The sequence below is a fragment of the Scleropages formosus genome, chromosome 3, assembly GCF_900964775.1.
Source record: "Scleropages formosus chromosome 3, fSclFor1.1, whole genome shotgun sequence".
Taxonomy (NCBI): Eukaryota; Metazoa; Chordata; class Actinopteri; order Osteoglossiformes; family Osteoglossidae; genus Scleropages; species Scleropages formosus.
In genome coordinates, this window is record NC_041808.1 from 5,084,491 (window position 1) to 5,100,643 (window position 16,153).

At 48.0% G+C, this 16,153-nt stretch overlaps 1 protein-coding gene across 20 annotated transcripts in view; it reads right to left on the minus strand.

Annotated features, from left to right (window-relative positions):
- Positions 1 to 13,476: 13,476 nt before the first annotated feature.
- The window catches only part of LOC108940442 (neurexin-1a), a 114,113-nt gene continuing 111,436 nt past the window's right edge, over positions 13,477 to 16,153 (minus strand). For all 20 annotated transcript variants that reach the window (XM_018762623.2, XM_018762621.2, XM_018762612.2 and 17 more), the window contains one exon: positions 13,477 to 15,170. In XM_018762623.2, coding sequence (XP_018618139.1) covers positions 14,863 to 15,170 — 308 coding nt within the window. In that variant the 3' untranslated portion in view covers positions 13,477 to 14,862. The remainder of the gene's footprint in view (positions 15,171 to 16,153) is intronic.

The window sequence follows — 16,153 nt, forward strand, 5'->3', positions numbered from 1 at the left end:
GCCTCCGACATGACCCGCGCCCCTCTAGATCTACGAGGACAAAGGGCCGCGAGTTTGGTACGTGACAGGGCCGTGACCTCTTGGTGAATTCCATCACATCGGGGCTCAAAGGAAGCGAGCGGTTCTGCTTTTTGTGTTTGTTTTGCTTCCTGGGTGAGAAAGATGCAACTTCTCCACTCCGGTATGGGTTCGGTTCACATTCGGTCAGGACCTCACAGTTTACAGGCTTCTGCTTCCTCAGCAGCTTTAACCTCCATCTTTTCCCTCTTTATCACTCAGTTGTGCTGACTTCACCGCTCCTCGCGGAAGCGCAGTGTGTTCCCTTTCTCGACACGCCAGAGAGTGCAAAGTGCTCAGACTGCAGAGTCTCTCTCTCACACCCGCTTTCAGACAGAACAAGCACTCTTTCTTTGTGCTACGGAGACTTTGGAGCGCTTTGGAGAACTGACAGCGGGGAAGTGTCAGAGCGGCATTCCAGCAGCTTCTGCTAAGACAGGATCAATGCCACAGGTGATTGGCAGGCACGGTTTCCACGGCAACAGGCCGAAAGCTCTCCTCCGACGGGACGTGATGGATCCCTGTTTGAAACACCGATCAGCCTTGGCAGCGTGATGTCACCAAGCAGGAGTGCGTGATGCCACTGAGCCGGAGTATAAGCAGTGGTGCAGCGGAGCAGCGGTGTGCGACATTAGCGATCGGGAGTGTGTGTCCTGCTCATTTGCCTGTTCAAACTCCTTCTTGTGTGGAAAAAATCGCCATTCTGGGCACAACACAGAGCATCCATCTGTCTGACACATTGATGTCTGAGACGACGACGTCCTGCCCTCTTCCGTCCGAACCCCCCCGCTGGAACCTGTCCATCAGTCCCCAGGAGGGCCCCGGAAAGCCGCCTTCATCTCGCTGGAAAATTGCTTAATTGATCGAATTAATTGAACAGAGAAACATTTAATTAGGGCCGCTGTGCCGTTCCTTCCCCAATTAGCCGCCAGTTTGTCCTAGAGACACGTTGCGGTCCGAGCTCTTAACGAACAGAATCGGCTCGGAAACATTCCCCAGTTTCCAACGTGAGAAGGGTGTCAGCAGCAAAGTGCTGAATATTTATGGGAGCCCTGATGGAGGCGCGGGGTCTGCAGAGACGTGCGGAAGGCGCGCCGAAGGGGTCGGGAAGCGGGCGGGGGGGATCGGATCGTGATACCCGTTGAAATCCCAGGAGGAAACGGCTTCCACGTGTTCGGGATCGATACCCATTCAAAGCATCTCTGTGGATACCTGCACAGTGGGAAGAGCAGCGTGCATTTACGATGGTGCAGTGATATTAGTAAAAATCAAAGTCCCTGATCAGTCATCATTGCGTCCTAAACCAGAAAGTAGGGATAACTACTCTCCAATCGCGGTAAATCCAATAGCCATTTAATCTCGTTTTCTTTGGCCTGAGTGAGACTAATCAGTGCTGGGTAATAACAGCAAACGGCGCATTGATTCATTCAACACGTCGGGCCAAACAGATCGTCTCGTCCCCGGGGTGATGCTCAAATCCTGACAGCGGCCTCTGTAATCAATCTCATTTTACGGCATCGCTGGCGGCGCAGAATTAGTTCCGAATCGTAAAGCTTCACTCACAGGGAGGAGAAGGACGTGTAAAAAAAAAAAAAAAACGTCCTTATTTCCTCCAAGGTAAAGCGGGGGGTTTGGGGGGCGGGGGTATAGTCGATGTGGCTCGTTGCATCACCCTTTCATCTCATCGCCGATTTGCAGGAACATATTTTAAATACGCGTCTGGTGGCCTCCGACCAGGTGATCGTGTTCATGCAACAGCGCAGGGTCACGGACTGTTGTGCAAAAAGCACTAATTAGTCTCCACAACGGGGGCCGTGATTCGGGCCCGTACAGGTCCCTCCTGTTTTACATGCAACATGGATTGGATGATTTCCATGCGCGTGCGTGCGTGCCTGCAACCTCGCTTCTCCTCCGGGCCTCTGGGAGCGGATGACTCCATGCCCTCCAGGAGCCGAGGGCCTGGACCACAGCCATCGTTTCCGTGACATTTCTGTCCGGGGTCGGGGACAGATTACACGGCTGGACGGGTCTCCTCCTCAGCGGAGGATGGGCTCTGAGTCACAGGCAGCTGTCAGAAGGATGTGCAGAAGGTTTGGATGGCAGCAGCCTGGGGATGATCGCTTTATCAGCGAGAGGAGCTCTGGGCTCCAGCGCGGATCGCTGTGTCCTGCAAACTGCTGCAGTAAACCCTGCGTTACTCAGCGATGGCCCTGAGCGCCACCAAACACCAGCGACTGCCTCGGCACGTGATTTAATCCAAAGCAGCTTGCAAAGTTCACACCACTTAATGTTTACTGACTCCCTTAGAAGTACCGAACGCAAAGGTATCCAAGCTCTGCCCTGGAATTTGAACCTATAACCTCGCGGTTACATGTCCAGGAGTGCAGCTGCAGTAGGTCCCGGTAACGGAGAAGAGCTCTGCTCAGAGCTCGTTGACCTTCCTGTCTGCTCTTCTTCTTCTCCTTCATCCCTGGCAGCGCTGCGGCGGTGAAGCTCAGCCTCCATCATTTGCCGTCTCGACTCGAATCCATCGTTTCACCGGCCCCAAACGAACCCTCCGCTCTCCCACCCTGTATCGCTGCACAGTTCCTCTGCATCACGGCTCTGAAGGGACCGTCTGTCCAAATGGGGTCAGAAGTAGTACGACCCGCGATTGTTTCATCCCAGCAGCCCTTTTTATTATGCTCCGCTCGGCAGGGGGGATTCTGGGGGATGTGACCCCTGGATCCCCTAGGCATGTCGGTGCGTTGCTTCCCCTTGCGCTGGGTTAGTCCCATCCTGTTTGTCCTTGAAGGTAATCATGTCTCATCTGCCTCCCGATTCTCGTCCTCTAATTTCAGCTCAGCGACAGAAACGCGGCGTCCTCTACTTCTGTACCTTCTTCCATTTCAGTGCTCGTGTGGAGAATCACTCATGGCATTCTAATCGAATTCACAATCATATGCACGATCGCGTCGTTCACACGCACTGCATCAAGTAGCGCTGTCACCTCCCACTGCTCGGGTGGTGCGAGAGAACATGGGTTCGATCCCCGCCCGGTATCTGTGGAGTTCGCATGTTCTGCACGGGCTTTTTCTATAGTACGTGAATGGCTAAGCGAGTGTGTGTAGCTACCGTGTGATGGACTTCTTTTCAGGGTGAACCCAGCCTTGTAAACTTATTTATTTAGCTGATGCTTTTCTCCAAAATTACACTGTTAAGTTACTTACCCATTTCTACAGCTGGATAATTTTACTGATGCAATTTGGGGCAAGTACCAAGCTCAAAGGTACTAAAACCGGTGGGGGGATTTGAACCGGTAACCAATACACTAACAGCCGTTCCCATCCTCGTAGGCAATGCTTCTGATGTAGGCTCCGGTTCGCAACAACCGTGCTCAGGACAAGTGTTTTTTGAAACTGGATGGATGGTGTCATTCATGATCAGAAGTCTGAAATTAAGCTGACTGCTCTGAGATGAACCTCAGAGGTGTTTCAACTTTGAACGTGACATTGACGCTGGGCACCGCAGCCTTGACCCAGGTCAAACGGCATTACCATCAATTCCCCCATTGTCACGTTACCATAACCAGTAAGTGAAAATGACACTGAAGTTCATCCATGTGTGACCAGACCTCAGGTTGTACTGCCATGGCCAGACAATCCAGTGACTCACAATACACACACATTTTCTGAACCGCTTGTCCCATACGGGGTCGCGGGGAACCGGAGCCTACCCGGCAACACAGGGCGTAAGGCCGGAGGGGGAGGGGACACACGCAGCACGGGATGCCAGCCCATCTCAAGGCACCCCAAGCAGGACTTGAACCCCAGACCCACTGGAGAGCAGGACCCGGTCCAACCCACTGCGTCACTGCGCCACCGCACCCCCCACTGACTCACAATATTAATTTTTAAATACATTTTCCACAATTTTCAGCATAAAAGGGGAAAAAAAGTAGCAGAGTAGAATGAAAAAAAATCACAGTTTTCAGTGTTCCAATTGATTTTCCCACATAAAACTTTTAATAATGAAACTTAAAACTTTTACTATGCATACTTGGTAATGCAATGTAAACACTGCCCTATCTTCCAACATGGCATTATGATCATTTATAACTTTGCGCTTGAGTGGTCTGTTTAATCGACAAAATGAAACAAGTTTTTAAATGTAATTTAAATATTTAAAGTGATTTCCCTGCATACAGCTCTCAACATGTTAAATAAAACATGTTACGTCTAACAAGATTAGTATCATGTCAAAATAATTTTGAAAAACTGCATTTATGATATATTGGAGTGACTGGTTACTTGTGTGAATGGACCCCCCCATCCCCCTATTAGTCTCATCCCATGAAAATGAACTGTATGATGAACTGAATGGGTGCATTTCATTAGCGGTACTTGGATCTTATTATTGTTTTAATTTATGAAAGGAGTGGGGGTGCACTTAATTTTCCTCATTATGTACATTTTGAAAAAGACACCAGAAAAGGCAGAATGGTGGCGCATCTAGTAGTGCTGCTGTCTTATAGTACCTGGGTGGTGTGAGAGGATGTGGGTCTGATCCCCGCTCAGCCTGCATGGAGCATGTTCTACTCGGGTGTGTGTGCGGGTTTCCTCCAGGTACTCTGGTTTCCTCCCACAGTCCAAAGATATGCTGTTCAGGTAGATCGGTGTCTCTAAGTCACCCATAGTGTGTGAGTGACAGAGGGAATGTTTTTCACTGATTCATGAGTAACTCGTTGTAAGTAGTGTATATAGCAGCGTAAGTCACCCTGGGTAAATACAGTGTGGGCTGGTAACACCACATAAAGTTCGCTGGAAGTCGCTTTGGAGAAAAGCGTCTGCTAAATGAAGTAAATGTAGAAGTTACCCGTGCCATGCTATCGGAATTTTCCCCAAGAAGACTTGCTTGAGTTTCCAAGCAGAAAGCCCTCTAAACGGAGAGACCAGGCAAACATAGGCTGGTAGCCAAGGTTCACTCATGCCAAAAAAACATACATTTACCATGTTTTAGCCACCGAAACAAGCTGTGAGTGAGTTGCTCCCTGGAAGGCTATCGCTCGACTCTACGCTATTCCCACCCGCATGCACACCACGAGCCAATGGGAGCCGAACATCTGGTTCTTCTCCAATGATCCCTGATGCTGCATCGCGGTCACTTGGAGCTGAAGGTGTTCTCCTCTTCTTCACTGCCCTCCTTCCTTCCCCCATCGCTTGGTCTCCCGCTAACAGATGTCGCTCCGCCCAGGGGCGTCGGCTCAGCTGCGGCATCGCATTCGCTCATGAAAATTTCATATCTTGCCTCATTTGCACAGCATTTATTCATTATGCAGACACTCTCATCCAGAGGGAGACACATGGGTGCTAAGGTGAAGTGACGGTCATTGAGTAAATGGATTTGTAAGGGAATCGGCAGAGCAGAGCATTGTGTGGGCATTGTGGTGACACATTGATATGGTCCATGTCAGCAGCTCCATGGAGGCACAGCTGTGCTCTTGGTTTCCAGTTGGAGAAAATGTCAAATTGACTGATGTCTGAAAAGGAGGACTCCACTAAAGGGAGAGAGCAAGCAAATAGGGTAAACGCCAAACTGGGACAACATGGACTCTAATACTAATGGCCCAGGACTGGTTACCAAGACGTAGCAGGATCAAGTCCCACAAGGGGGCCTAGAACATGTGAGGGCAGCTCATGGATATCTTTAGCGTGTGTATGTGTATGGGTGGCATGGTGGCACAGCGGCACAGCGAGTAGCACTGCTCTCTCACAGTGCCTGGGTGGTGCAAGAGGATGTGGGTCTGATCCCCACTCGGTCTGTGCGGAGTTTGCATGTTCTCCCTGTGTCTGTGTGGGTTTCCTCTAGGTGCTCTGGTTTCCTCCCACAGTCCAAAGACATGCTATTCATGTTCACCCATAGTGTGTGTGTGTGTGTGTGTGTGTGTTTGTTTGTTTGTTCAACTGATGTATGGATGAGTGACCCAGTGTAAGTAGTGTATCTAGCAGTGTAAGTCACCAAGGGTGTACCCTGCCTTACATAATGTGCGAAGTGATCTGAGTTGGCACAACGCTACCTGACTGTATGGTCACCTTTGCTCAAAACAGTTGTGTTACTGATTGAGAATATATAAAATGGATATTTGCAGAGCATGTGTTGACCACAGATCACAACGTTCACCCTGTACTTTTGTGGAGGACTGCAGCCCTGAGCATCTTTTTTTTTCCCCTTGCAATTTTTCAAATAATTTTTCCCTGCTTTTTGTTACGACGGTTGCACTTTATTATCCCTCTGACAAATCGACTTTGGCCGGTGTTAAATCAAAGGTGACGTTTGGTTTTGCCTGTCGTTAGACAAGCGAGATTAAAAAGAGCCCGTCTGCGCGGAGCGGTTATTACCGTACACAATCGCATCGCTCTTCTTGCCGAGCGCTCGGCAGATTTGATTTGGCCCTGTTGTACACGACAGTTTCCAATAAAAGAAAGTGATTTCGGAGACGTCCCTTCCTGCTTAATATTTAACAGATCCGGATGCAATCAGTCTTTGCTCGATCAGAGTGAAAGAGACCGCGGGTACGAGTGGAGCAAAGACGATCCCTTTTATCGCATCAGGGTAAAGTGACAGTTCCGCATACCGGCATGCGCTTGGTTTTAGACGGCACGCTAATGCTAAACACGTCACGTTAAAACGGAGCTGTGATAAATACACGTCATGAATTAGAGCGATCCATTGGACGATGCTCTCAATTGACTATCAAGGTAATTAATATTAACTGGCAGTTGCTGGAAAGAGCCTGATTAACAAGGTATTTTACTGTATAAATGTGCGAAAGCGTTAGCCGTGTTTAGGCGTCCGCGGAGCTAATAAATATCGCGCTATTTCTGTCCCTCCTGGATGTTTGGCAGGAAAAGGACGTCTGCACTGTGCTGTGTAAAACGGGGCTCGTCACCGCTCGGGGGTCTGGCTCGCTGCGCATCCCATCACCACCTGGGAGCGCGAATAACAATGAGATGCGAGGAGACAGGCCTTCGTGGCGAAAGTACGCAGCCCCGACTCGCATGTCGATTCTTCCGGACCATCTGCTCGTGTTCAGAACAACTTTGCATCAGTTCCACCTCCTCTCCTCTTGCTGAGGCACGTCTCCGAAACCATGGCAACGCCCAAACTCCGAGCTGGGGGGTGCGCTGGCTACTGGAAAACCTGCCAAGGTATAGTGCAGAGACTGGGTTGGTGAGCATAGTGTGGTGGAAGAGCTCTTGGAACGTTATGAACCTGCTGCTGCCTTAAGCCAAAGTGTTTGTCTTGCAATAAGAGTCAACTTGATGGCCCTGGGAGCAGCAGGAGTCCTCCCCCAGCAAAGAGGGACCTCCGGACACCCTTCCGTCCCCGTTTGCATTCGTAACAGCTTCTCTGTTTGTCACTATGTTCCTTCAGCAAGGCTTGATGAGAACATCCTGCACGCCCCGACATAACCCGAGGCGACTCTTCCGCCTTGCACACGTTCCATCTCAGGACCGAATCGTGGGGAAATCTGAAGGTCCCAGTGCACGCATTCCGCTTGTGGAACTTCACGGGGACGTCACGGATGGGTTTTCAGTCCTAAAAAAGCAACACGGCAGGAAATGCTCGACAGGAAGTCCCCAGGAAAAACTCCGTGTGGACATCTTTCACCTCGGCTCTGTTACGGAGAAGCGATGAGAGCAGGCAGAGGCGCGCTGGCTCTACGCCCCAGCGGGTCCTACCTTCTCTGCAAGGGGGCTGAGAAGACCGAGGAACAAAGCAGTGAGGAAGGCGGGGTGCTGTCCATGTCGCTCAGCTCCATCCAGGGAGAGTGGGTGGTGCTGAATGTCAGACAGGCTGGGTCCAGGATGGGTTACCCCTGGAGTGACAGCTCTGTCTGCTCGTTTCCTCAACTGCCCTCTTATTTGTGTCTGACGAATATGTCTCCTGTTCAAATGTATGCCAGGAACCCAATTCTGAACCTTTACATGTGTGGCACCAGCTGGATTTAGAGGAACATGGTGAAAAGCTGCCTGCTCCTGCAGTTGGGACACTTACCAACTCCCTTAGACCCCAGAGGCAGCTGTCAGGGGTGGCGAGTTTTACCAAAGAGTGGGCATTTATTTCTGGGAAAAGGCCAATTGATCCAGGTGCCAGAATCAGTCAAGATCAGGAAGCGACCCATCGTCAGCATCCCAAGGATCCAAATGGTCCAAATGGAGACTTTCTGTGACGAAATATATGAACCTCACCTAATGAGGAAGTGTGAGAAAAAACACCTGATGCATAAACAGAAAATAGCAATGCACTTTGGCAAAAAAAAAAAAAAAACGAAAAGGAAGCGCAGGACGTCTTCAAAGCGCTCGAGCCGCGAAGGGACAGAGGACCGGTGGTGACATGTGAGAGAAGCGTTGGAGACGTGTTGCCGCTTCGATAAGTGCAAGGACAGCTCTTCGGACCGGGCAAAACCTACACGCAAAACCACCCTCCTTCTTCCAGGCATGTGGTGCTCCAGAGGTGCGTGTCGCTTCAGGTTGTTTCTGAGCAACATCCATCCGAAAAGCCCAGCAAGGATGACGCCGATGTATGTGCCGCGTGCTGCATACGTCAATGTGCGCGAGGGCCCATGGCGAAATGAATAAAATGTAAAGCGAAATGCAGCCGTGATGCATGTGTGCGCACGCAGTCCACAGCAGGACGTCCTCCCCCCCGCATGGGCCACGAAGCCCATCCAGCGCACTGCTGACTCATCATTTTGCTCAGGGATTATGTAAAGTGTGTATGCGTGTGTGTGTGTGTGTGTGTGTGTGTGTGTGTGTGTGTGTGTGAGTGCTTAACTTGAGTTCAGTGTCATTTGGTATGTGAAAAGGTCTGACTCACACACAGCTGTTCCTGGTCTGATGGTTACATCAGCAGGCGGTGGAGGTTGATCGCATGGCGAAGAACTGCAGTTTGTTGGTCAGAAGCAGGTTCGTGCGACTTGTGCACCTTACGCTGGTACACTCTTACTGGAACCAAGTGGACCTGCTTCTGGCATTCAGATGCCTCTGTCATGACCCTAGGTTTGAACCTGCATGTGCTGGTCACATGTTCACTCCATGCTCAGGCTACAGCCCTGAAGCAGAGGGATGCAATAGCTGGGGGCAGAGGTTGAGTTTAAGGAGATTAAAGACCATTTTGGACCAGCTGTGTGGTTGGGGTCCACAGTCACTGAGCACCTTGTCTAGAGAGGAGTTGAACTGGATTAGTCCAGCCGGGAAAGCGGAGGCATCTCCATCACTGCACGTCGGAATGACGGAACTCAAGGGCTCTCTGTTTTTAAAGAATGTGGTCCACTTTCCGCCACTGTCAACTGATAAATGATGCACAGATGATGAATCACGGCCAGAAATGGTCAATAAAAGAATAACTTAAGACGATGTCTGTTTCATGGGCGTCGTCAGAGTCAAGGAAGGACTATGACTTGAAAACATGTTTTACTGGCAGCCCCTCAGTGCTGGAGATACAAAAAACCAGAAACTTGTCATCTCATCTTAAGACAAACAAAAATAACCCCCCAAAAAATGCGGCAGAATGTTAAAGGAAGTGGAGAAGACTCTCGGGTTTTCTGGGATGAGAAGATCAACAGCACTTCTTACTGCACACTTGAAATGCAGCTCTTTCCTTGACCTAGTCGACCTCCTGAGCTACTTATCCACAAAGAGTCTTTTTTTAGGAATGTCGGCTTTTTAATATTCTTTTCACATTTTACAATTTACATTTCATTCACTCAGCAGATGCTATTACCCAGAGAGGTGCATGCGGCTAAAACATAACACATCCATGCATTGAATGAGGACATTGGACAGCAGTGAAGAAGATGTTAAGGTTAGTTCTCTTCCCAGAGCATGGATCCTGGCATGCCGAGCTTCACACGTTTCGGTGCATGAGAGATGTTTGGTTGTGGTTTTCAGGTGCTCGAGGCCTTGGAAGGGGGTCCTGTTCTGCCTTCCCCCACCACACCCACATGAGGTTGTGCAAATGCTGCAGCAGAAACAGCGCGATCCTCCACAACGCCCCTGCTGGCACCGTCTCAGCAGGGTTCAAACTGCTGCTTCGTCTTAAATCATTTATTTGCTCAGTTCATCTCATCAACTTCAACCTGCCAGCGCCTCCTAAATGATTTATTTGTGCAGATGACGGCATTTCCAAAGCAGCCCAAGATAAGCTACAGTTTTGCCGTTGCCAGTTTCTGGAGTTTTACAGAGGCAGTTCAGGTTAAAAGCGTTCCCCCAGGCAAAGAACCGCAGGTTCACCTCCTCGTGTTTGAACCAGACACTTTCTAGTCAGCAGAGTGGTTGCTCTTCTGCCATAATCTCTTGTGTTGGTGTCAATCATAGGATGGATGCCAGAATGGAGACACAGTAGACAGTAGGATAGACATCACATATGGGTTCTCCTTGATGGGTGTTGAATAGGGGTTTTGGTTAGATGGTTGTTTCTTAAAACTGTTCCATGCGCTGCTGTTGTTTCTTCACCTTCTGGTGACACCTCCAGAAAGAAGTCCTTCTGCAAAGACATTCCAAGCCTTTGGGACTGTCACCAATTGCTTGCTTTCTTAACTTGAAGTGAGAACTTGGTTCTCATTCAATGCTGTGGCTTCAGGTGTTTTCCTGTAGTTCTTTTCTGGTTTTCTCCTTCTCGTTCCCGGTCGTTTTTTTCTTTCCAGCACGACAACTTGTCATGCAAAAGAGGCGTTTCACATTTGAATGGGAATTTACATTTGAGAGGATGAACTCAGACGTGAGCTGACGTCGCAAACGAGTGGGCTGCTCCGATCTGCGCCCAGAGACTCGGCGGACTCTGCGAGGTGGCGCCTGTTCGCCTCGATAAGAGGAAAGAGAGAAAGACAAAGAGAGAGGAGCCGCTGTGGGTTTCTGGATCAGCAAACACCTGGGCTTTGACACAAGCGCTTCTCCAAACGTTTGGAAAGACACGATGTGTAATGAATGTAGTGTGGAAAGCAAAGGTCCTGAGGGCTATACTGGTCCAGTACACGTTTAATTCCCAGGCTGCAGCAGGATGAAATGTTCAACAGCAGTTTGAAGCCCCTTGAACTCTGTACACAGCGATGCTTTCATGCAAAACTATTAATTTTTTAATGTGTCTACAGCAGCTGTCATTCACTGAATTTGGGTAAAGGACTTTGTGTGTGTGTGTATATACAACCAGAGGCTCCTTCCCTTCAGAAAGTGCAAACCTTTCCAGTCCTGTTGAGTCAAGAACCAATCATTCTCACTTCCTTGTCACCTCAGCAACTCGGCTTAAACCTCGAGCAGTGCTGACGGGCTCAACGGCAGATCCAAGCTGAAGGAACTGCATCCTTGGGCTTTGGTGACAAATGGGTGTTCTGCTGTTGAAACACTCAGCAATTTTCTTAACATAGCACTACACATTGATGAGCCCAGCAGAGCCAATGAAGCAGACTGGAAAATTACTTAAAAACAAAAATTTCAGGACACTGGAAGCTTCCATCAGGGAACTCGACTTCCTGGAGGAAAATTTAAATTATTCTCTCCTTCCTTAAGAAAAACACTGGGAATGGTCATTTGATAATGAACACGTATGATGAAAAAGCAGTAAATAAATCATTCGAAACAGGGTTGCAAACTATGGGCTCATGAATAAAAACTCAAACCTTAATAACTCTGTAATGAGCTGCTGCTGCTAAGTAATTTATCGTCTGAGCAACAGGAGAATGATGTCACCGAGGCCTCGTTCTCTATCCTGATCGCCGTGCTTTCAGCAGGCGTCCTGACATCCCGGGTCAGCTCTCCGTGTTTCACACGACCTGGTGCATCTTTGATTAATAGCCTTCTTTGAGTGCAGAATAGGATGCAATGTCCGAGGACCTGAACCTACAACCTTTTGGTCAGATGCTCAGATAAAGCAGCTGCTCCACTGTTGACGTCTTAGAAGCTGGGAAGAGAGAGAACCAGCTGGTGAACTTCCAGGTCACCCTGAAGGAACAGTATCTGGTTGCCCTCCCTTTCACAAATCCTCCAGAAATTCCTGCAACCCGTTGGTGTTTGTCACCACAACAAGGGGAAGTGCAGTTAGGACATCTGGACACATCCAACATGGATACCACCAATCACGTGTTTTAGCAGTGTGAGTCTCCTGTCTGTCCATCTTTTGCAAGAGGTTCATCAAACCTTCGCTCACCTGTAAGCAGAAACGGAAGGAACAACGGCGAGGTGAAGCACCAAGGGGGTCCGTCCACATGTCATATGTGCTATATTTTCACAAAGCAGAAGCAACTCTAAAAAAAAAACGGCAAAGGACAAACTGTCATCATATGAGCTTCCAAGTCGATATTTCAGGCCTGGCGGGTTTCGAAATGCACAGCCTGATAAATATTCATGTCTTCATGACAGAGCGAGGAGAAAAGTCTAAAAATAAGTAGAAAGAGCTTCCATTCACCTCTCTCTCCCTGTCTGCTCTCCATCTTCTCTTACCCTGGTAAAGGGGGCTGGAAAACACTCCACTGTGCAGGTGGGAACATGGAGTGCAAAATGGAGGAGAAGCACAGGGAGCAGCCAAGCATCAGCCATTCAGGTGTTTTTTCAATGCCTCTCTCTGTGAATGAGGATTTGGGCATGAAAGATCTCAAATGCATTTTCTCACACACACACACACACACACACACACACAGGTGCTGGTGCCCGGTATAGTCTGCAGAGGGACACTTGGTTTAACTTCAGGTCTCAAGTGTTCTGGAGGACAGGTCATTGAACAGCTCTGACAGAACGTAGCAGGTCATGCGGTTATGATCCAGCACTCAGAGGACTGTGGACCTCAGTGCAGCTTCACACGCTACCTGTGATTGATGAGGAAGAAGTGGTCTAATATTTATAGTGTTCCACCAAAAACGTTTCTTGCTGCCTTTAGAAGTACACGCCGGCATGAAAGGAGTGTTTAAAATTTTGGGGTAGAGTTTGAGGCAGGGCTTATTCTTCTACACCCCAGTTCGTAGAATAAAGGCAGGGAATTATGGGCAAAACTAATTCCAATCTTGTAAGCGTTTAAGTGGAAGGAGCAGAGCTGGGATGGAGGAGGGGCAGGGCAAAGACACAGGGGGTGGGGCAAGAGCAAAGCCAGGTGGGGATTGTGCCGCAGTCATGTTTTGTTCCTACATCTGTTCCTGTGGGTGGAGAGAGGGGGACAGCATGGGAACAGGAGACACTCATATTCCACTGAACGTGGATTTCCACACAACTTTGTGACGTTACTGTCCAAATAATCCCAGTACCCTTATAATAATATCACCATAGACTTTAATTCACTTAGGCAATATTTTATTTCATTAAATTTCTCAAAACTATTTTCAGATAATAAATTTTTGCTTTGAAGTTGTTAAAAGTAACAATACAAATGAAAGTAAAATACAATAGAAAAAAATTAAAAAGTAAAATTAAAGTGTGTAACTGCTGTCATTTTCAACGGCCGTCCATGGTCAACGTTCCGGTTGCTGGGTCACGTGCAGCAGGGCGAGTCATACAGCACAGAGTCCAGTGATCTAAGCTTTCATTTGAACAATTTAAACAAGGGAAAGTCTAAAAGTATTTGCAATGTTTTCTTTTTTAAGAATATTATTGTGGATATTTTTATAAGGACCATGACTGAATAACTAATCTCCCCCTTCACATTGTGTGGGTGTGTGTGTGAAACAGCGCACCTTGTCCTGCATCGAGGGACAGGAGACACTCGTCCTTTACTGTGTAAATGTGACACTGATGGATTAAAAATCAGCAGCTGCATAAAAAAACAAGGTTAACAGGTACAAAATCAGGGAGGAAAGAAAAAAAAAAAAAAAGCAACTGAATATTTCACAGCAGATGGTGTCATAAAAAAGCCAGCAACATGAATGAACATTTACTTATCTTTTCTGAATAATTTTCTCCTTTTTTTTCCTCTCCATTCTTTAATAAAAATGTTTAAGAGCAGATATACTGTAATTTGCATCTATACAACAGGCTATAAAACACCACTTGAGTCACGTCCCAGGTACCACATGTACATGTGTTTCACTGGATAGAAACATGTAATAACATACTTCGCGTGCAAGGAGTTTTTCCACTGTCCCTGGCAAAGAAACAAAATAAAATAAAGTTTAAAAAACTGCCTTAAATTTCACATGGGGTGTCAAGAATTAAGGCTTCTGTATTTTTTCCCCCCAACAACAAAAACGTGTGTGCCGTTATTTTCAAACTCGGTCTCATCCGGCAACCTGGAGCCATCGATATTCCCCTCGAACGTGGGTCCGTCTCGGCCACTCGATGCTGTAAGGAACGCAAGCGCTTCAGCCCGTTCCTCCGACACACGTGGCTATTGAGTCCTTCGGTCCACCCCTGCTGGGGGTCCCCCGCCACACCCACACTACTCACTCCTCCGTGCCTTTTTGTCCAGAAAATGCCCCAGCGACACAAACACAGGAGACATTGCTGAAAACACTGATAGCTGGTCCTGCCCCACCCACCTCCCCAACCCCCCACCACACAAATAGACAGTCCCCACTCCCAGTTTGGCTTCCCTGGTTACCCGGGCAACAAGAAGGTGAAAAGGCTCTGTGAGCGCTCAGTTTGTTGGAGGCGAGATGTCCTTCGGTTTGTCCCGCTCGTTTCGTGTTGCTCTGATGTTCGTTTTGTACAGACAGATGTTCTTGTGAGTGAAGTTCTTATTGGTCCTTTTTACAGTAAAACAAAGTGTTGTCTTTACGTGTCTTTCCTGTACAGCGGAGGCCCCCCAGCCCTGAGCACAGTCTGCCCAGGTGGGAGCTCACACTTCTCACACGTAGTACTCCTTGTCCTTGTTCTTCTTGTTCTTGCTGGAGATCTTCACGCTGCCCGGCGGCTTCTCCTTCACCACGGCACCATTGGGCTGCGTTGCCGAGTTACTGATGTAGTTGCGGCTCTCGTCCACGTGGTAGGAGCCCTCGTCACGGTTGCGGTACTTGTACATGGCGTAGAGGAGGATGAGGATGCACAGGGCGGCAGCCGCCACAATGCCCACTACCATGCCCGTAGTGCTGCTGGACTCGCGGATGACTTCCATGGTCCCGGGCGGGCCCTTGGCCCCGGGCACTGTGGGGTTGGCTGTGGATGAGGAAGGACGTGGTCACACACGCACGCACACACACACACACACACGTATACACACACACACACACACACGCACACACACACACACACACGCACACACACGGATTGGCCACAGTGAACACACAGGTTCCCAGACAGCCGCAAAACTGAAGGTGTCGGAAACACTATTATTCAGCTTGGAATATGCAACCCATACACACATTTTTACACAATATTGCGATTATTAACCATTATTTAGCTGAAAGTAAACAAACACCATATTTCCTCGAACCCAAGATGCAAATTTTTTTTCAAGTTTTTAACAGCTTGAAAAATCATGCTGCATCTGACAGTCAATGGCATGTGTATCATAATGCTGATTGCTTCGGTTATGTCCATTGCTAGCATGAATGTGGTTCAACTAGTAGTGTACTGGTGAGAGCTGCTGCCTTTGGACCCAAAGGTCACAGGTTTGAATTCCACCTGTAGCTGAGCAAGGTAGGTACCCTAAAAATTGCTCCAGTAGAAAAAAAAATTACCCAGCTGTTTACATGTGTAAATAATTAGCTTAACACTAAGTCCCTTTGGAGAAAAGTGTCAGTTAATTGTAAATGTCCACTGCCAGGGAGATCATGAAGAGAAAACCAGCAAATAAATAAACTGATAAAAATTTTTCTGTTCATTTACTTTCTCTATTATAATAAAATAATAAACCATTACTTAAGTTTCATGATATGCTTTGCGTTTCCAGCTGTGTTGGTATTTCTTAATTTTCTCAAAGATATATCACAAAATCTAGGGTGTGTTTTACAATCAGCGGTGCCTTAGAATCGAGTAAATGCACTAACTCATTCATACACGTATCACACTTTTCAATGACAAAATGGACTTTTGAAATGAAATAAGCAGTCTTTGTAAAATAATACATTATATAAAGATTTCAAAGCATTCTGAATATGTACAAATTTTGAATGTGTGAATGATCTCTCACATTTTAT